The 21,873-nt window shown below is 41.2% G+C and overlaps 1 protein-coding gene across 12 annotated transcripts in view; it reads left to right on the forward strand.

Annotated features, from left to right (window-relative positions):
- The window catches only part of robo2 (roundabout, axon guidance receptor, homolog 2 (Drosophila)), a 258,827-nt gene that overhangs the window by 212,382 nt on the left and 24,572 nt on the right, over positions 1-21,873 (forward strand). For 7 of the 12 annotated variants that reach the window (XM_005748124.1, XM_005748121.2, XM_005748128.2 and 4 more), the window contains 14 exons: positions 297-308; positions 4,115-4,239; positions 5,763-5,934; positions 8,614-8,819; positions 9,729-9,810; positions 9,915-10,080; positions 10,177-10,343; positions 11,625-11,746; positions 13,319-13,550; positions 16,370-16,494; positions 16,579-16,750; positions 17,783-17,971; positions 18,844-18,870; positions 21,597-21,639. In XM_005748124.1, coding sequence (XP_005748181.1) covers positions 297-308; positions 4,115-4,239; positions 5,763-5,934; positions 8,614-8,819; positions 9,729-9,810; positions 9,915-10,080; positions 10,177-10,343; positions 11,625-11,746; positions 13,319-13,550; positions 16,370-16,494; positions 16,579-16,750; positions 17,783-17,971; positions 18,844-18,870; positions 21,597-21,639 — 1,840 coding nt within the window. The remainder of the gene's footprint in view (positions 1-296; positions 309-4,114; positions 4,240-5,762; positions 5,935-8,613; positions 8,820-9,728; positions 9,811-9,914; positions 10,081-10,176; positions 10,344-11,624; positions 11,747-13,318; positions 13,551-16,369; positions 16,495-16,578; positions 16,751-17,782; positions 17,972-18,843; positions 18,871-21,596; positions 21,640-21,873) is intronic. The other 5 variants (XM_005748123.2, XM_013914658.1, XM_013914657.1 and 2 more) reach the window with 3 other exon arrangements.

Below are 21,873 nucleotides of genomic sequence, written 5' to 3' on the forward strand. Positions count from 1 at the left end.
AGTGGGTATTCACATCAGACGGCCTCTGTCATTCAGGGGTCTGAGAAACAGATGATGGGAGCTCATCAGCAAAACTGTCCAGTGGGCAGTGGACAAAACCTACTGGATCCTCTCTTTGTAACGCTTACACTGTGCTAGAAGTGTGTTTGCCCAACACAACATGTCATTCATTCTGATTTTGATTTCCCTTGTCTTATTTTATTATGTTCTGTTCCTTTTGTGTTGTTTTATGTTTGTGCGTCTGTGTCTTAATTTGTTTCTTTTGTGTATCCACTCCACCATTGTCGTGTTTCCAGCTCGCCCCGTCGGTAAGTACCCATCCTTCTGATTTGATCCCATGCTGCATGCCTTCTCCATACACCCTGTTGCATTTGACTGCTTGACAATCACTAACCATCGCTTTAACATTCCTGTACTTGACTAACACATTTGTTGCATAAGTCCTTTCAGTTGTTTTTTTTTGTGCATCAGATACTTGTGAGATATTTGCAGATTTTAGAGCTGTATCTCTTTTCGTTACCTGGCTCTTGTACGTACTTTAGAGTTCAGAAACTATACTAAAACTTTTCTGTCTATACATCAGATATAGATTTAGACAGATCCTTTTTTTTGTTCTCTCCACGCTGTGCTCTTTAGCATATCCAGTTTAAAATGAATGAATGAATGAATAAATGATGTTTTCTAGTGGCAGTTCTCAGGTTTAATTTCAGGAGTGTTAGGTACATAGAAATTCCTTGATGCTTTACGACTTTACTAGAAATGCTTTCCCGTGGATAAACAGCTGTCCTAAACTTTGCATTGTCACAAAGTTACTAATCATTTTGTATTTTTATCGCATATACTTGAGCTCTACTGGCAGCTGATGAATATTGCGTATGTTGCTTTATTATTATAGATCAAGGCTTATGTTAGCACTGTTCCTCTAAACTGAAGGTTCTTTAGATTGTAGTCTCTATTCTTTACAGTGAAAGAGTGGGCTAGCAGTGTAATTGACTCAGACATTGTCATCTCATATGGTCCAGAATGTGTTTAACTTGCGAGTCTTGAGGCCATCTGTGGATTTTTGGATCACAGAGCTGAGATCTGTTTAGTTTTGATCAGCTTCTTTCCTTCTGAGCCCAAGAACACCGGTCTGGGAATGTCGTTTTATTTCCCAATAGATTGGTGTAGGTCAACAGAAAACCACATTTGGCACACTTCATATGTGAGATTGTTAGAGGGAGTAAGTGAAAATTGGCATCTTGAGAGAAAGACGTGCTTTTGAGTGCAGAAATGGGAAGAATGCAATAATGAGAAATATGCAGGAGGAGAAAGAAAGGGAAAAGAATGGCAGAAGTGTGTGTCAAGACAAGCTTGACTGGTAGAAAAAAACAGACACTGCCTCAATGGCAGGACTTTGGTTGGCAAAACAGCAGTGGCGGTTCTCTGATTGTCAAACTGTCAGTTTCCAAGAAGATGGAGGAAATTACACATTCACTCTGCCTGTGGGAAGAGACAGTAATTGCTGTCAACTTTTGAATAAAATATGATTGAATGTGGGATTTTAAAGGAGGAAGAAATATTTGTGCTTGAGTGTGCTGAATGGATCGCTGTCTCTTTGTCCATTTGTTCTTTTCACCCTGACTGCTGTTTTATGCCGAGCCCTCTCCAAGCCAGGCAGATGTGACTTGTCATGAATTAAATATGGGCCCCTGATCGTGTGTTTCCTTAGGAGGGAACAGGAAGGAGCTTCTCATATGTCATTAAGGGTTTCTGAATAAAAAACAGGGCCAATGTCTGCTAGCCCTGAGCCAAGCTGTGAAACTGTCGCACACTAACTTCCCCTTGATTTGTCGAAAGTTTTGATCTGTTCTTCTCCATTGGACCCTGTCTACTTTTTGGTCATTCTCAATCACATTCCCCATGACTATTTTATTCAAATATAATTTAAAGATAGAAAGAGGGATGAAAAGTTGTGAAATATGTAGTTGACTAATAGAAAAGCAGTAAAGACAAAGCCGAGCCTTTTTGTTTAAATTGCAGTTTTAACTGGAGTCACCAATCACACAACTGAGATAGGATGGATTGGATGTTTTTGGCACTTATTAGTGAATCTAACAGTTTAGCACACTTGCACATTAGGAAGCTTAACCATTAATAAAAAGATATCTCAGAAAATGCCCCCAAGATATCTGTGGGTCATGACAAAACTGGTTTCCAAACAGATTGCTTCCTTTTATTTGGTATGTTAACATTGGCTGTAGATAAAAGAGGGGTTTTTTTGGTCTGACTTTGGAAACAATGAGTCATACCTGAAAAACAGTTCAAAGCATAAGAATTCAGGCCCATTTAACATGACTTTAAATCATAAATAGTGGGGGGGAAAGGAAGTAAGCATCCTTTTTCTGCTTAAGTGTGTAAATAAGTCCATGAGAATGGCAAACAAAGAGTCATTAATGGGAATTGAGAAAGTGACAAAGGACCATGCTGGGTAGTACAGTGATAGGAGGCATTCTGTAAGGTGTGAAACCACATTTTAGTGAGTTGTTAATAATGCAGTGTGTGGTATGGAATGGAGCAGAGAAGGGAGGGAACTAAGACCTTGCCAGAGCAGGATTTAAGAGCTCTGTATCAGGCCCAGCATTGTGAGAGCCACAAGATATCCAAGCAGCAGAAGGCCAAACGGCAAAGCAGTAAATCTGTTGCCATCTGCACCATTCCCAACTGTGTGTATCTTTGACAAATACACACGCCCAAAAAGGGATTACATGATGAAACCAGCCAAATGGGAAGAGTTTGGCCTTACTGGAACCAGCTGGCTTATCAGAGAAAGGACTTAGAAGAAATCAAAAGAAACAGAAAGAGTGCAAGATGTTGCATTGCAACAATTCTTGTCAGAATTTTGCAGAAGTCTTGGTGTTTCTCATTGTGTTTCTGCAAAGAAAATGGTCCCTCTAATCCACTCTCTGTGCTTATTTGATAGTATGGCAGTGACTCAGGGCCCTTAATGTGTTGACTTTCATTATCTCTGCAGGAGCTGTGTTTCCTCTGTAAGAGTTTTTGATTTTTATCTTGGCAAACATGGCTCTTGTCAACATGACCCTCAATGACATTCACCGAAGAAACAAGTAGAGGCCCTGGGTCAGGCAGTAATTTACTCAGATAATTAAAATGCTTTCTTGCACTTGTACCGATCATCATCTATCAAATGATAGATTATTATGTCTGGATACTAAAGTTTTTCATGCATAAGGACACATGCTATATCCCTTTTTTGTGCCATCTATGCACTTGGATTATGTCAGCTTTTGCTTGTTAAATATCTCATTAAAAAGCAATTGAAATATCTGTGAAACAAAGTTTGGTGTGAAATTCTCCCTCCTTCACCTGGTGTCACGGAACGGTCAGAAAGCAAAAACGGCAGCACTGCACGCCAATAGAAGTTGTATCCAGTCCGCTGTCTTTGTTATTGACCTGCATCTGTCAAGTTGTCAGTCAGAAATGTCTCACTGTTCGTCTAGCTGCTGATAAACGTGTGAATGTTAACTGAGAAAGCTTCACAGTACAGTTTCAGACTTTGATAGCTTTTCAAGTGTTAGCTTGTTGTGTGGTAAACACTGAAGTAGTCTTTTCTTTCTCTCACTCACTTTTGATACAGCTTTGATCAGAAGTTGTATCAAGCTGCTCACAATCTTGACTTTTATATGAGATGCATTCTGATGCAGAGTAAACCCTCCATATGGAAAGTCAGACACAATTAACCCTGTCTATTCCTGTTATAGTTTTCGATTTTTCCAGGGCATGGGTGTGCCTATGTGTTGTCTCAGATCTAAATGCCTTTGTGACTGAGACGCTTCCTTGTGTGAATGCCACTGTGACTGTCATTCATTCAGCTTCAGTCTCACCTGGATGAATGGCCAGCCTTGTTACCATGGCAGTGAGAGTCATGATAGTCACTGGTGTTCAGAGCAAAAGACAGATATGATGCTGCATGGAAGCTCTGTACAGCACTCCCATTTTGATTTTACCATGTGGTATATTGCTTGTTTTTGCTTGAAGTCCTTAAGCCTTAATGTTCGGCTTCACTATGCACCGCAGGTCCTCTAACACTGTTGTTCTGGCCCTTTGACTTCAGCTCCTCCCCAGTTTGTCATCCGTCCAAGGGACCAAATCGTGTCACAAGGCCGTACTGCTACCTTCCCATGTGAAACCAAAGGAAATCCACAACCTGCTGTCTTCTGGCAGAAGGAGGGGAGTCAGGTACAAACACAGACTAATCCAGTTTAATGTTGTTTTTTAATTACTTTTTCATTATTATTTTTTACATGTGAAAACATATCACTCTCTTTTTAGGCGGGATTTATTATCTACCGTACATCTGGCGTTATCAGGTTTCGATTCTACCAACTGTACACACAGTCATTGTGTTTTTTGGATTCCCCTGCTTTGTGCACACACACACAGACAGCACTTCTACACTATCTGCGATCGGTATCTTTACCACAGACACATAGATACACCTTTGTTCTCAGGATCCGCCAAATCAAAGTGTGCCTGGCAAAGTGCTAATTGGTTTTCTGTGACCCTGAACTGATAAGAACGATCCTAACCCTCACTCAAGCAGATAACCCATTCAAATACCTGTGTGTCCTCACAACGGTCAACAACAGTGCCAATTAGGAACCTGTTGAGGCTTGTAGATGAGCCACAGATATGATTCAGCTCTCGCTAAGGTTGAAACACGCTCACGCATAGCCTGCAGGCCAACAATTACAACAGAGTTTTCTGAAAACAGTGAACAGAAGTGAGACACATGCTTACAACTTTGCACAGGTATGATACTCAAATAACAATATGTTACCTAAAGCATCGTGAGTCAGTGCTATTGAGTAATGAGAACTCAAATTTTGTGTGTGCCTCACTTTGTCATTAAAGTTGAGGCTTTTCAAATGACTGTTCGTTCTTGACATTTCTGCACTTGTTGGCACTTGTCCTTGTGTTTATTAAAGCTTTCTATTCTTTATCCTTACTGTGATGTGATGTGATGTGATGGTATTTGTTAAAGCTAATTAAGTATATTAGTTAAATAACATTAATGCATTTCTTCCAGTTGAACATCTCATATGTTCTGGAGACCCATAGAGTCTAATAGAAAAGAAACTGTGCAGTTTGCTACATGTAAGTGATTAGATGTAATTCAATCCAGCTGTTTTTGCTGGTTCCCTCTGGGGATCCTAATAAAAGAGTACAGGAATAGCTGGGACAAGGTGGGAACTACTCAGAAAGAAGTACTTTTTTCTGTGTCATTAGTCGTCTAATTCTGTGTATTTACTCTGAAATGTGTTACGCTGATTATGTCTTCCTTTCTAAATTCAAGATTACATTATATTTAATAAAGTCTAATTTACATGAGGTGGTTTCCTTTTAAAAAAAATACATTTTAAAAAAAATCTCAAAACCACTGTGGAATTGAAACAGAGAGGAAAGTGGTCATGAAGCCAACAAGAGCAAAAAGTTCCCTTCCTAAGAGAGTGGAGCCACTGGCTTGGCCCAAGAATAAGTATGAAACCAAGTCATCAAACATGTTTTGCAGCTCGTTCACATAGTCAAAGAGAGAATTGTTCATGCTGTGATTACACTAATAGTCGGATGTGTTTGCATGTTAGTGTGCACAGTATATGTGTGGATTCAATGGTGATGGATGTGTGAGCATTTTTGTAATTCTTCCAGGTTGAACTGCTTCCATGTTCTCACTAATTGGCTGTTTGTTCCATTTCCTGCAGAATTTGCTCTTTCCCAACCAACCCCAGCAGCCCAACAATCGCTTTTCGGTGTCGCCCAGTGGAGCCCTGACCATCTCATCTGTGCAGCGGGCAGATGCTGGTTACTATATTTGCCAGGCCCTGACCGTTGCAGGCAGTATCCTCGCCAAGGCTCAACTGGAGGTCACAGATGGTGAGGAAAACCTGACGTGTAACTTCTGCCATGCCAGCACACTACTACACACTGACACATTGCTTAGTACCACTGCAGATGGGGTGAGGCAGGTGAACCATCACCAAACAAATTACTTATACTGACACTGATGGCATCTGACTTGAGTTTGTCAGCTTTTAGCTACAACACGGCTATTGCCTGGTTAAGTGCAAGTAGGAATTTGGCCTTCAAGACCTTTGTGTGTGCAGTAGGTGCACAAGTACAAATGAATTTTTTTAAACAGTCAAAGTGCAAAGAAAATTCAACTACTGTTGAAGAAATGTCAGTATGTCCATAACCTTCAGTTACTGTGTTTTTGCTCTGTGCACTTATTTCTTTCTTTCCTGATGCAATTTAATTAAAAATGCCTCGTCTTCCTATTGGAAAGAAAATAGAGCATTGCCCTTGAGTTTGTTCAAGTTTAATGGTCAGCGGTTTGGTGAGGGAGGGAGCCACATGTTTGTGTATGAGGGCGGGAGCAGGAGAAGGAGACTGATAGAGTGACAGTGGCTTTCTATGAAATGAATTATTTTTGTCTTGCTAGGCGCGGGAGCATCTAATCAGCTATTGTGATGGCAAGATAGACGGCTATCCATATGTCGGCTAAAGTACCTGCTAGCAAAAAGATTAAAAACACAGCATGGGCATTTTTTTGGTTTTGTTTTGCAGTCGGGTGCAGGTACATAATTGAAAGTGCCCTTCAAATTCCTGCTTATCACTTTTTCAGCTTTATTTGTATTTTTATTTAAACAAACATTTTGTACACATGGCATGCGGGTTTAACAGTCACAAGTGTTAGAACTCTGATTGGGCTTTAAATTCTTTATGAGTGTCTCAGACAGACTGAAGAACTCTATCAAAGTCTTACAAAGAAAGATACAGATATCCTTTTTGGATATTAGTGATACTACTTCCAGCTCACAATTGGCAGTACCAGGGCCACAAGGTGATCAACTTAATGGCAGTATAGTGGACAGGTGGTGGCAACAAATAGGATGTCTCCATAACTCAGTGTAGACAGTATGGTGAAAAACACATTCACTTTGGAATGAAATGTGTAGCATTGTTATAGTTAAGGTATTTTAATTCCCACTTTTATTTTTGCCAAGATATGCTATTGAAGACATGTTAGCAAAATGAATAAAATCAGTGGAAAAGGAGGAAAGAGTGTGGTGTGGGTCAGGGTGAGGTCATGGCCACACCTGCTGCAGTCTTCGTGTGATTTACTGCCCGGAGTCCCGCCAGCAGTCTGTGGAGTTCAAGGAGATCTGTAATGAGAAATTCCTGATCCAGAGACCCAAGGCCTTAGTTGAGCTTTGCCTCCTCCCTTTGTCACTCCCACATGCCATGGACACATAAATTAAACGCATCAAACCCCTTGACCAAACCATGCCTTCTGTTTGCGCTTTAGCTTCTGTCAAACCGAGTCTTACAGCAGTGTACTGTACTAAGTAAGGACTGCATTAATGTGAGGAACGTTGCTTTAAACATCTTTTAACAAACATGGATGCACATTATAATTTAATGCATCTTAATTTGACAAACTATGCTATCAGAAGACAAACTGTATCTTACTGAGTCCCTGGCTAGAAGCAAGTGCTTTGAATCGTCTCTTGGCTGGATTTCAACTTTACATTATTACTTTTGATTCATTTGATCACATTTGCCCTACTTACTTATTATAGAGGCCTAAAAACAAAAAGGTGGAATTAATGTAGTATATTTGGCTGGTGGATAACATATCAGGTTTCTCTCCACCTTCTTGACCCGAAGCATCTACGAAAGTAGAGAGAATAATCTGGAAACACTTCCTTTTATCAGATGTAACTGCGGGACAGAAAATAGGGTTGCAAGCGAGGTGTGATAATGTGTTGAAAGGTTACTGAGGTACTTGGTAATTAGCCCCTGCAGGTCTGACATCATTAATCCATACTTTCTAATTAATGTAGGTTCTGCGAAGCCAGGGGGACTCCACATTATTCAACTCTAAATATATAAACTGCCTTTGTGCTACAGTACTAAATCTCTGAGATCGCCTCTGACACATCCCCTATTTTACAGATGTTACCCAAAGGCTTTTCTGGCACATTAAAACAAATGAATTTGCTCATATAAATGGAATCCATCAAAGTTGTAGCATTTAAATTGAAACTGGAACCAAATAATAAAAAAATTAAGGTTACCTACTCTGATTCTTTTGATATAAAGAGTCCAGTTTCCATACTTTCTAAAATTCACCTTTTATTGTGCCCCACACTGCACATAATGAAGTATTTATCTGAACCATACTGGCTCAATAGGCCAGTGTCTCACCGCCAAACTGTACCACAGAGTCTAGAGTAGTGTGTAAAAATAAAGCTACCCAGGCAGTAACTGGAAACCGCTTAGCATCCCTCTGCCACATCAATGAAAGAAGAAAACACTACTCAGCTTTTCTTTCCTGGAAATACAGGAATCATTGTTCTGTGGCACAATTACAAGACCTGCAGAGAAAATAGTCTACTTTATGATAGATACCAATATCCGCCCCCCGCTGTGTGTTTTATAACCAGTGCTATCACTCAGTTTATTTTATAGTCATGCGCATTATATGAGCATCATCATTCATCTGAACTACAGAATATGGATAACACTCACATTTTCCTCTTTGTTTCACAGTGCTCACAGATAGACCTCCGCCTATTATTCGCCAAGGCCCATCCAATCAGACCCTGGGGGTTGACAGTATGGCGCTACTGAAGTGTCAGGCTTCAGGAGATCCTATCCCCTCCATCAGCTGGCTGAAGGATGGGGTCAGTCTACTAGGAAAGGACCCCCGCATGTCGCTGCAGGAGCTGGGCAGTCTGCAGATCAAAAACATCAGGGTAAAAGATTTTACTACTACTAACTGCTACTATGTGTTAAAAGTTTTGTGCTTTCTTTGTAGCAGAGCTTAAAACCAGCATTAACATAAAATGTTAATGCTGTTATTTGCAGTTATTTGCAACCGCATGGTCATGTTTTCAAGACTCCAGGATACAAGGTTTTTCCAGTGGGCATACAAGAAGTACCAAACCCCCCTGTTTAACCTGCATGATTGTATCACTTAGTGGCATGGTAGCTCCATTTGAGTTCAGCTGTGAAGGGTTGGATGGAATCCAGCTGTGGTTCAGAATATATACACACACATTTATGCACACGCAAATGTATCAAGTAGATTAAATTTAGAAGAATCGCATCTCCCTTTCTGCACTCTGTGGCCTCAGTGGAATACCTATTACGCTTGACAAAACCGGTGACCACTGACATGTTATTTAATAAATGGAAGGAAGGCACAGGGACAGAAACCAACAAACAACCAAAGTTCCTAAGAGGGATGGAGAGACAAGCCAGCTGTCATCGGTCCAGGGGGTTCTTGCAGCCCATCCTAAATTAATTAGCCTGTCTTTGTTGTGGTCGGCAGGACAGTGGGGAAATATGGAGGGGGAGTGGAAAAGTGATGGAAGGGTGGTGAGTAGAAAATGGAATTCATTAGGAAATTAGCGTCAGCACTTTGAGGCACTCACAAATGACACACGGCTTGTCCAGCGCAGGGCCTAGCCGGAGAAGTCCCCCCATCAGTTTCACTGTGTCAGCGATAGGAGGAAACACGTATTCAGTCACTGCTGCTTTAAGGAGGGGGAACTAAAATGTCCCTTTCGCTAATAGTGTTATTAATGGAATCCTTACTACTGCTTATATTGTTTGCTGCTTGTTTTCATTTATATATATGTCTTTATTCCACTGTGTTCTAGCTTGCAGACTCTGGGATCTACACATGTGTGGCCACCAGCTCCAGTGGCGAAACCTCATGGAGTGCCTTCTTGGAAGTCAAAGGTAGGTCGAGGGAAGATGACATGATATTGACGTGATATTTGTTTTAACTTTACTGTTTATTGATGAAAATGGCTGTTTGTTGTATTCTTCACTGAAACTTTCAGAATCAGGTGGAGTGATTGTAATGAAGAACCATGATGATAATGAGCTTCCAGGCCCACCATCTAAACCTCAAGTTACCGATGTCACCAAGAACAGTGTGTCCCTGTCCTGGCAGCCTGGGCTGGCTGGAGCGTCTCCTGTTTCCTCCTATGTCATTGAAGCGTTCAGGTTTGTTTTACCACTCCCATTAAAGCGCCAGTCACTAGCTATCAGCTTTGGTATGCTATGGATTGCAGATATAACTTTATTTCTCTTGCACTGCAGTCAATCAGTGAGCAACAGTTGGCAAACAGTGGCAGACCACGTCAAAACCACCCAGTTCACTGTCAAAGGTCTCCGTCCGAACACAATCTACCTGTTCATGGTGCGAGCTGTGAACAGCCAGGGCCTGAGCGATCCAAGCCCCATGTCTGATCCTGTCAGAACACAAGGTACCTTACATAACACTAATATAAAGCAACTTCATCACATTCACTGCATGTATGCATAGGTTCTTCATAAGCCACAAGCTGAATTTGATTTCTGTTTCTAAGGATAGATTAAGGTCGCTGTGTTCCACTCCAAACTCTGGTACTTATCAGCCCATCTCAGCAGTCTGCAGTGAACAGTTATACTGACACTAACACTGCACAACTTTCAAGAGGTCAAATTTTTCATTGCAGTTCAGCTCATTAAGGCTGCACTTAAGCAATTATGTAAAATAGCCATGTCTACTTTTGGAAGGCCTAACAGAGTTAGTGCTATGCCTGCTATGTTAATCATCATAACAGAAGAAAATGACTGTCTCCAAACCCAAAGATGATTTGGTTACAGTACTGGACAGTCTGCAGTCAGATTGCATTGATATGATAACACCCTCCCACAAGCAATCCTTTGGCCGTGCTCTGTCAAATGTAAGCTAATACCATCCTAAAAAAGTGAATTTGATTTGCAGCCTATCTCTCTCATGGTGAGATGAAGACCTTCAGATGATATATAGAAGTGTTGATTGACAATAGCATGCACTGATGATAAAGTGATTTTTTACTACTTTTAACTGTGTTTGGCCTGTCTTGCTCCTTTGGTGTGTCCATGTTATTTATCACTGCGCTGGGTTGTGTAAATGAGGCATCTTTTTTTTAAATATAGGAAATGATATTTGTGGCTTTTTTTCCTCCAGTAAATAACTCAAAATGTGGCTCATTTCAGCCACACTCAGTATCTCATATGCTGGATTTTTTTTTTTATTGCTTATAACTTGAAACACATGCATGGGAGAAATGAGCTGGAACATAGTGTCATGTGTCCATTCATCTTCCATCCAGTATGTCTAAGGGGTCATATATTCAGAGTTCATTCAGTGATGTGGTTTTTCAGTCAGATCCCAGTAAGTGCAGACAAGTCGCACGTCTAAAGAACTTTGCAAACCCAACTCTGCTTTCTTTTCTTTAGATCAGAAAAGTGCTTAATACAAAATGGAATGAGGTCATTTTAATGCAGATGAAGTTGCTCCTTTTTAAATGAAGTCGTGATTACCAAGTGTACACGTCTTTGTTAAATCTGGCTGGTCTATTCATTCTTTCTTTTGTTATTCCACTTCTGATGGTGATGAATCAAGGTTTATTGTGTGGAGCTGAGTGAACAGAGTTTAAGAAGAGTAAGAAACATTTTACTCTCTTTGACTTTACTTTGGGACTTCTCTTTCTCATTTTTACTTTCTTGTTCTCTTGTAGATATAAGCCCTCCAGCTCAGGGTGTGGACCACAGGCACGTACAGAAGGAGCTCGGCGAGGTCATAGTTCGCTTGCACAATCCTGTTGTCCTGAGTCCCACAACCATTCAGGTCACATGGACAGTAAGTATAGCTTAGCATACTCAGACTTTAGCTGAGTATTTTCACTGCAAGAGCATATATTGTGATTCTTTGATTGTGCAAAATTGAGTCACAGTCAAGATAGTTGGCATTAAACATTCCTCTTTGAAGCCAGAAGGTGCTCCTTGAGGCTAGGATTTGTTTTATGCCAGGAAATTTTTGTCAGGTTATTCCCTAAGACTGCAGCTTTGAAATTGTAAATGGGAACTTAAAAGTAACTGAACATCAGATAGCTGTAAAATGGTTTTATTAACCACAGTAACATCGAAAGAGATGTCAGAGACATCTGGTTGTTCATCTATCTTCCATATGTCTTCAGCTGCTTCCTGCTTACATAAAGGACTACTCAGATAAAAGCAGATTGAAATTAATTTTTGTGTAATACAGTGTAGTAATCTGCAAACAGGAACCTTTGCATCCACTATATCCTATATGCACTTTCTGATGCTTCAAAATAAGAATAAACTTTTGGCCAAGTTTAGAACATTTTGCCAAATGTGAAACACTTTAAAAAAATTTTTATATCTGTTTAATAATAAGAACAGAAACACTACGGTGTTTAGACTGTATAATATGTACATGGTTATTTTGATTGTGGTCCTATAAATCCCTTGGTGGCAAAGGGAGTGCATTTTCAAATGATCCACATTAGCAGTTTTCCTGGTGACATCTTTATTGACCCCTGTGGACTTGTTCGCTAATTTAATGCTAAAGCATTGCTTTATGATTGCAGCGTACAGTCAACACAAAACACGGCTGCCTAATCAATCAGTGGCTGGGACCCTTAAGTAAACAGAGTGGCCCCTTTCAGAAAGCTTTTATATTCCCAAATCATTCCATTAATAAAATTCGTGCACGAAGAACGGAATCCATTTTGCTGATTTACTCAAGCTACACTGGTGAAAAACAGCTGCTTAACATCCCACTTGAAAGCCCTGCTCACTTCTTCTTCTACTGTTAACAAGCCATTACAGTGAGTTATGCACCCGTTCCTCCTCTGCATAAATTCAGCTTTTTCTGTCTCGCTAAATGGTTCCAAGTTTTAGACGAAGGACCCGTTGTGGATTTCAGGGGGCTACTACAATTGCTGTCTCTCCATCTTTTCTATGGGACATATCTCCTGTTACCATCTCTATTGTGTATCCTCCTTATTTCCCCAGGGTGTATGTATTTGTTGCTGCATGAAATTCTTATATTCATACCACGTCCTAAATATAGTAGGACTTGCTTTATGGTGCCACTATTTAGCATTTATAATACACATGAGACATTCCTATGTCCTTCATGGAATGCCTTTTTAATGTTGGGGGGACCACTTTGTGGTAGGATCTATGGTATGAGATGATGTCAGTGTTAATTCAGAAAAGTGTAGAAGTGCTGGTCATAAAAGCCTCTAAAGTGTTATACATGCAGCCCTGTAAGAATTGCAGAAAAACATCAATGCATATTATCTATCAAATGTCCCAAAGTAGCATCCATTAATCTCCTTTGCACAGTTCTCTTTGAAATAAAAAAATAACTAAATGAAAATAATGCCTTCTTTTACCTCTTTAGGTGGATCGTCAGTCCCAGTTCATCCAGGGTTACAGAGTTCTTTACAGACAGACATCGGGACTGCCATCACCAGGACCATGGCAGACCCAGGATGTGAACGTCCCCTCAGAGAGAAGTGTGATCCTCTCTGGTCTCAAGAAAGGCATAGTTTATGAGATCAAGGTCCGGCCTTATTTCAATGAGTTTCAGGGCATGGACAGTGAATCCAGGACTGCAAGGACCACCGAGGAAGGTAAGTGGAAGAACTTGCTGATTATATGTATATTACTGTATGTCAGGAGCAATAAAATCAAACTGTGGCGCAGCCACTCAAATGATGAGTGACACGATCCCATAGGCTGCTTCCGTGCCAGTTTTTGCTGCAATATCATTGGTGCCCCTCTTTAAAACTAAGAACTGTATTTTGTTTAAACATGCTTCCAGGATATGCTCATCTTTTTGACCTTCCAGCTGTTTTGTTTTTTTTGATTGGTGGTGTTAGTGCCAACCTTCGTCTAATCCATCACCCAGCAGCCACAGATCTGAGCTGTGATTGGGCACAGCTCACACTTCCTCCTGTGAAGATGATCTGTCACCTAAAGCTTGATTCATACAGGCTCTGACAAGGCCACAGAGCAATGCAGTGCTATATTATAAACAGGCGCACAGACAGATATGTATTTCGATCAAGTTTATTGTAGTGAACTAAAACTGAGCGACCAAAGTGAAGCTAAGTGTAAAACTGCTTTTGTTTTAGTGCCTACTACAAACTACATTACAATTAATTACACATTAAAAAAAAACCCTGCAATAACACTGTTTTGCTTTGATATAAACCTGAACACAAATACAACCACCAACCTTGTTTCAACCTTTTAACCATATAACTTTATACCTACAGCAGCACAAAAAGACAAATGCAGACGCTTAATACTGGAGGCGAAGACTGTCTTTCCACTGCATATTCAGGCTGCATGGACAGGAGACAGTTCACATCCTGTTGGGATGACAGGCCCATTTATTTTCCCTTTCTCAGAGGGACCATATCTCCTGTGGTCAGCTAGTGCATTCACTGCAGCAGTCGAACTGCCATCAAGTTACAGCTTTCGCCAACACACACTCTGGCACAAACACACACATACCTTAAAGTCACACATGCCAAGGTACATCTCCCTAAGGTTTCCTAAATCCACATGTCACAGCTATTACCAATGCTGATAATATTCCCTATCTGCATCCAGGTCCTGCACAATCTCAACAACTTTCTGCCATAACTCTGCTGCTGCGCTTGGTCAGAGTTAATGCACTGTCAAACACGGGGCTCTAGGCTCTTCAGAGTCCCTGGGACTACTGAGAAAATGTGGCTAGACAGATAGAGAAATCCGGTTCAGAGTGTGATTAAAACTTAGGTTGTTATTAGCACAATTAAAGAATCCCCAGAGTACGTCCAGGCAGATTCAGGGTTATAGTATGCTCAGCGCGCCAGTGCTGTGTCCATCTTTTTGGTCTCCCTTTGCCTTTTTCACACGTCCTCTCACTCTCCATCTGGACAGCCATATCATGGCTGATAAATGAACTCTGACTGCCATCTGATTCCCACTGCATAATTGTCTAAGAAGTCACCACAGAGGATCATGTTTTATGCAGAGTAATTCTTATTTAAGGAGAAGGGAAATCAGTAATGTTTGTATAAATGTTCATTTCTAGACTAATGATCTACAATACATTGATCTCTAGGGAGATCCCACTCCCAGTCTTTTCAATAGCTATTGGCTCCTTTTTTGTATGGATGACATGTTTGTATTCCTTCATCATCCAGCACAGCATGCCATGTGCATGCGAGACAGAGGGTCACATTCCTGCCTGCCATACATCACTCTGCTAATGGCTCTATTAGCGCAGCCTCTGAGGCCTCTAATGAAAAATGTGTATTGTTTAGCACAAATATGCATGATAATAAGCTGCTAAATCATTCATAACATTAACTTTGAACGACATTGCTTCTGATGACTGCCATGCACAAATCCAGCACTTCGTCACCTGAATGTAATTCGGTGTTGGAGAGCCCAGAGCTTGATGGTTGATCAGATGCTCCCTTGGAAGATTGTTTCTAATCTGGCTAAGGTGTTGGGTTCATCATTGGACCCATTCATCTTCTACCATGCCAGGGCCTTCTGGCTCTCTGGGGGTTGGTGTGGCCAATTGCACTGAGGGATGAGCACAGATTTACAGGGTGACACGTGCCATTTTGGATGGAGGTGAGGTGAGAGAGCGGCAGCGCAGGAGTAATTGACCTGTCAGTATTCTGCTGTGGTGCTGCACCCCTGCCAGCCACTGTGGAAATGAGAAAACATTATTTTTAAAACGTTATTTCCAGTTGGGCCAACTGTTATTTATTTTTCCTTTTACCCCTTGTGGGGTCAGAAGATTGTTGCCATCAGAATAACAACAGAGGTTTATGAAAGCTTGGACCTGTCTTGTTTCTATCCACTCCCAGGCTGCCTGTGGATTGTGCAGATTCCACTTAGATGGGCATCACCCCTCTGATCCTCACCTACTGGCTTTAGTTTCATCTCGCTGATCGATGGAATCAGTCAATATGTTTACTGAGACTTTGTTTCCTTTTCCTAAAATTTATTTTTTTCACATTTCCTTCTTGTCTGCACTTCATCCTATAAGCTCATTGACCCGTGTGCCACCCTGGTCAATGCTAGAGTCTTAGTGTGACTGAGAGTGCGTGCCTGACTATGCCAGGCCATTATTCTACAAATCAATACCAGTATTTTCTGTGCAAACCTACCAAGCTGGAGACAAGGATGATATATTAAATCAATGTGATGTATTAAAGACAGGTTATAGCAGTATCGGATGTGCTCTACTTTTTATGTAAATCCCCCTCTAATGAAAGATCATGGCAAGCTTCGGTCACCTGGGTTGTCCTTATAGAATATCATGGCGAACAAAAATCTGTGTCTGGTATGTGCATCCTTGTTTCTGTTTTGATTCTCTTTGCCATAACTGATGGATAGTGTATTTGACTTTTGACATCGATATTTGCACCTCTTCTTTCAGCTCCCAGTGCCCCTCCTCAGCAGGTAACAGTTCTGACCGTTGGAAACCAGAACAGCACTTCCATAAGCATCTCCTGGGACCCCCCGCCACCTGATCACCAGAACGGCATCATCCAAGAGTACAAGGTTGGTCCCAGCACGTCAGCATGGATTCTCATTTAAGTCACACAAAGCGAAAGGCATCACTTATTTTTGTCCTTTCCGTTTCAGATCTGGTGTCTTGGGAATGAGACGCGTTTCCATGTTAATAAGACAGTGGATGCAGCCATACGCTCTGTAGTGGTGGGTGGGCTGCAGGTAGGAGTAGTGTACCATGTGGAAGTGGCTGCCAGCACAAGTGCAGGGGTTGGCGTGAAGAGTGAACCCCAGCCTATTATCATTGGTAAGACTGACTTATAGACATCAAATTTCCCTTTCTTTTTTTAATCCTTAGTGAATGATATTCGGGTATCGAATAATATTGTTGCAATAAAATTGTATTTCAGCATTAGTGTTTAATCTCGGGAATTGAGCAAATATCATTACTTTTTGTCATGAAAGTCTAGGAATTACCAAATGGATGATATTGTTAAAATATTTTGATATGTGGTCTGACTGGATATGATTTATGTGGAGCTATGGCAGATTGTGCCTGATTTGACCCATAACTGATGGCTTGGCCCGCAGCATGCTCTTATTTCCCCAGCGTCACTCACATAATCCATCTCTGAGAGCAGAGCCGTGAGCTTACAGTTATGATATGTTGTGTTTGCCTGTCTGTGGACGTGCAAATAGTTGTGTTCATGTGGTTGGTAATGTAAAGAACACGAGCATTTGAGCATCTTTGCACGTGCATATGCAGACATATGTGCGTTGTTATCCTTACAAGTGTACATTTTTTTTCCTGTCATTGTATGGGAATGTTAATAGCGTGCGGTTTGCACTTTTCCTACCATGCTGCAAGAGATATCGTCAAGCACACTGGTCAGGCTGCAATTGGAGATCAATACAGACCAGGGTCCTCTCATCTCATTTCACAGTGTGTTTTATCAGCTGTGGAGGGAATTGGGGGCTAAACTAAGCAAACAACCTGCTCACCTGGGGATTTGTTATAAGCTTTTAAGCTTTGTCTTTTTCAGTCTGTAAAATATATTTTACTGCACATCCTTTAGATCGACAGTATGTCCTGCTTCTCTGGTCAATACCTCAGCTGAAATGTAACAGACACACTTTCTTTCAGCTTAATCTAGCTAACCTTTATGTTTCTGTTGGTGTGGGGGAAAAGTGAAATATTTCTAAGCTTGTCAGTATTTGTGCATTAACCTTCACCTTGAAAAATCAAATGATACAAAAAGGCATAAATCTTTATGTTTTTTCTCAGTAACTATTCAGCCAGCATTATATAAGTGCCGCCTTTGTGTTCCTGAACAAACAGGTAAAGAGTTTCGGGACGTGATTATACATGGAAACCGGAACAACAGCATCACAGAGCAGATCACAGATGTGGTGAAACAACCTGCTTTTATCGCCGGTATTGGGGGGGCCTGCTGGGTCATCCTCATGGGCTTCAGCATCTGGCTGTACTGGAGAAGGAAGAAGAGAAAGGGTCTGAGCAACTACGCAGGTTAGATTGATCACAGTTTCACGCATTCTGGTGCCTTAACACACTCTTCTAACTTTAAAGTGATTTTCTTCCTCTTTCAAAGCAGGAGTATTTTACCACGACTACACTATCGTTCTTCAGTTTTAATGAGTGCAGTCTTGATGAAATATATCAGAACGCTGCGATGAGATTGAGATGGCTACTGTGTTAAAGCTCAAAAGGAAGACAGATGTCAGCATGAAACATTTCCAGAGGGTCACAGTTTTTGACAAATCCACCCACTGTGTTGGTTATTAGCCCAGGGTGATGGAGCTGAGTGGGCAGGCTGGACTCTCTGCTGGTCACTGAAGCTTGGGTTTGTCCAGTTCTCCTCCCACACACTGACCCTGACATCTTACTGAGAGACCCCCCTGTCAATACTAGCAACCACCAAGTCCACATAATCTGCCAGGAGTACAAGATTTAATTAGAGAACAGAAAATGGTAATGAGCTGACAATTTAGTGTCGTATTCTCTGAGTGTTCTCGCGTTATTTCTTTCCTTTTAAATAAGTCTAAATCCTTATGATGTTTTCTGATCAAGTCAAGAAGTGCTACGATATGCTGACTTGGTTAATTTACTCTTCATTTCTGTTTGTTACATTTGTATGTGTGTGTGTGTGTGTGCGTGTCTGTTTTATTTTGTTTATGCCACCCTCTTTACACCTCTGTGGCCTCTGAGCTGGCTGCTTTCTGGCTGTCGCTCTGCACACTGGGTGACGTTGTGGTCTCCCATTCTCTGACCCTCAGCACCTCTCAGCTTGACCCAGTTCCTTGTGTGCAGATACCCCCCTAAAGCGCTGCTTACCTCTGCAGGCTTTTAACACACAACTTCTCTGTCTTCTTGTTTTGCAGTTCAGTCCTTCACCTTCACCCCTGCAGGTACTGTTCATTTGTCCCGTCTCCTCCCCCCACCTAAGTACAGCTTCATCTCCTGCCCGCTTCTAGTGCATATGTTTGAGCTGTCACACTTACGGTCATGGCTAATGCAAATTGAAACCTCATGCTGGTGAACGCAATGTGTGCCATCAGAGAATCAAAAATAGAAGCGAAAAAACATTTCAGTTTGTTATTGGCCATGATCTGGGCCCTGCAAACGTAAACTCTTTTTTTCCTGCTCAAACCACAACTTTATTCCATGTCGTGTTGTATTTGTGTGTATTTCTATTGAAGCTGTCCGTTTCTGAATGGCGAGTCATTCTGATTTGTGTAGCTTTGTTTGTGGCATTTTTGTGGGGTACGGTTAGACTGTCCATTTCCTTTCTCCTTAAACAAACCCTCTTTGTTTTCTCTTTTTTCGATTTCCGAGCATCTGCTTTCCTTTGATGTCATCTAGTCAGCTGGGTGCCGTTTCCTTTCTGAGTTTTGTGTTCCTTATTTGTGACGATTCCTCTACTACTGTGACAACACATGTTTGCCTTCCTTGAGTGGCATTACATTTTTAATGGGCCAATTTCGTGAGTTTATGTTATCATCTTCCTTTTAGCTAATTCAGCTTAAGAGGAGTCCATGGTGTATAAATGATTCATCTGAATAAGAAAAGGGAGAGAAGAGTAGCGGTTGGAAGTTTTAAATATTTAAAATATTCTAAAAAATTAATCCTTAAAAAAACTACAGTAAAACTACAGTTTTTTTCCTTCACTAATTAATTACTTTTGTGAAGTATCACAGCATCCCTTGCAGGACATTTGCTTGGAAAAACTTGGAAAACACTCCTTAGAGATGCTAAAGAGAGAGCAGGTTTTTTCACAAAGAGTGTTGAGTAACAAGAGCAAACAAGGGCAAACACAGCATAAATTGGAGTGCTATATTTTGAATGGGAGTCAAAGTGGTGCTGAAGAGTCTTACAGTGCTCTTGTCTGCATTGACAATTAGTTGATGTGTTGAGCGTGTCCAGTCTCAACCCTCTAAAGCTGTCTCCACAGGAGTGGTAAATCACAACTATGTTAAGGCACGCGGCCAGCAAAAATTAGATTTGATGGAATTTTTATATGCTGATTATGCCACTCCCACCCCCACCTCCACCCACGATCAGTGCTTATTAAAGGGGATTAATCTGTATTCATATTGGGGGGGAAAAAAGTGCTTATCTTGAAGACGGAGGCGAGAAGCACAGCCCTGCCGCCATGTCACTCTGGCTAACATAAAAGTATTCCACAGCAGCCCAGAAATGTGCCCGAGCACAGATAGGGACTTCAGAGGCCTTCCCCGCTGCACAGCCTCCCCCTCACACCCGCCTGTCAGTCCTCACTCAAACAACTGAGTATTCTTTAATGCAAGTTTGGTGGTGGGGAACAAAGAGAAGCGGCTTTGGATTTCACTGAATAAAGACTGCGGTTTCTGTCTTGAGCTCTCTGAGATCTATTTTATTCTAGCAGACTTGCAATGTTGGCTCTATCTGGGTAAAACAAAGTATTTTAATTCCACCTGCTGGTGTTCACTTGCTTAAACCCTAATGTAGTAAATAAACGTTCAACTCTCCAACATGCATGCTTGACAGAATTTAAATTGTCTCGCTCTCATTTGAAAGCCTGGAATTGTGGTTACGAGAGTAAAAATTGGATTAAGTAAGCTTAGGTAATGTTGGTGATACATTAAAGTGTAGCAGTCTCTCTAATCTATTGTGGGAGTTTCCTCTGTCTGTCTTCTGTTACTACGTCACCCACAGAAAAGCCCCCTCTTTTGCCCATGCCTAGGCTTGTTGTAGAACCGACTTGAATGAAACAGAAAAAAAGGGGGAATGTTCAGCCTTCTTCTCTCTTTAATCTCCATCTGTGGAACAAATGAGCCAAATTACTAACAGCTTTCCTTTGCTCTCTTAAGTAAACCAGCTCTCTTATTTCCCCCCCTTTTCATTTCCCCCCCTCATTGGTATGAGGTGGTTTCCAAAACTCTTGCTGCTTTTCTGTGTTTCCTGTGATCCATTGAAGTTCTTACATGCTTAGAACTCTCACTGCTGCTTTGCCATCACAACAGAGATGAAATGGATCCTTCACAGTCGGCTCTCACTTTCGGCCACGCAGTTTTACCAGCCTCCGACTAAGAGCGGCCCTTGTTATCTGTAGATCGCTGTAATGAAACAGGCCACATGCATACCTTCTGGGGAGCCCTGCCAGCCAAAAAGCATCAGCAACTCAGCCTCTACGCTTGTAGATAGAAAACTCTGTGTGATTAATGAAGCCTCTGCCATTTCTAATCTTTCTTTTTTTTGGTTTGAGATTTAATCACAAATCTGATAATAACACAGCAGCAAAATAAAAAAAAAAATGAAATGAGTTTTCCCTCTCATCAGGCATCTTGTCCTTGAGGAACACATGACGTCTCCACTTATGCAAAGCAAAGCAATATGCAGTCCTCTTCATAGCCGTTAAAAAAAGAGAACGACATTGGATGCAGACGGACATCTGCACCCCTTTGTGAATCCATCAACTATCATGTCGTGCATGAAAAAAATGAATACATTGCTATTGAAGCACAAGAGCAAAATGGGCAATGCTAAAAAGACAATATTTCTTTCTTCTTATGGAAACAAACCCTGGTTTGCTTTATGTTATACCTGAAAAACTTAATATCTGGTATTTTTTTCCCTTTTTCTTTCTTCTCTTTAGTGACATTCCAGAGAGTTGATGGGGGGCTGATGAGCAATGGAAGGTGAGTATCGCATGAAAGTGAATCTCACACCCATTCTACACATTTGTGCGCAGTCTCATCTAAAACGAGTAAAAAAAAAGCCTTTACTTTATAATTATTTACTTCCCTATGTCATTGGCTTTACTCAGCCTTTCCTCCATAGTTATGCATGAAGTCCTCAGCAAGCTGCTTTTGATCCCAGCACTTCTAAATGTCTAATAGATTGATTGATAACCGATACCTGTTGTGTGCCTA

Source organism: Pundamilia nyererei, unplaced genomic scaffold, assembly GCF_000239375.1.
Source record: "Pundamilia nyererei isolate P.nyererei 1_Seehausen unplaced genomic scaffold, PunNye1.0 scaffold00214, whole genome shotgun sequence".
NCBI classification, from domain to species: Eukaryota; Metazoa; Chordata; class Actinopteri; order Cichliformes; family Cichlidae; genus Pundamilia; species Pundamilia nyererei.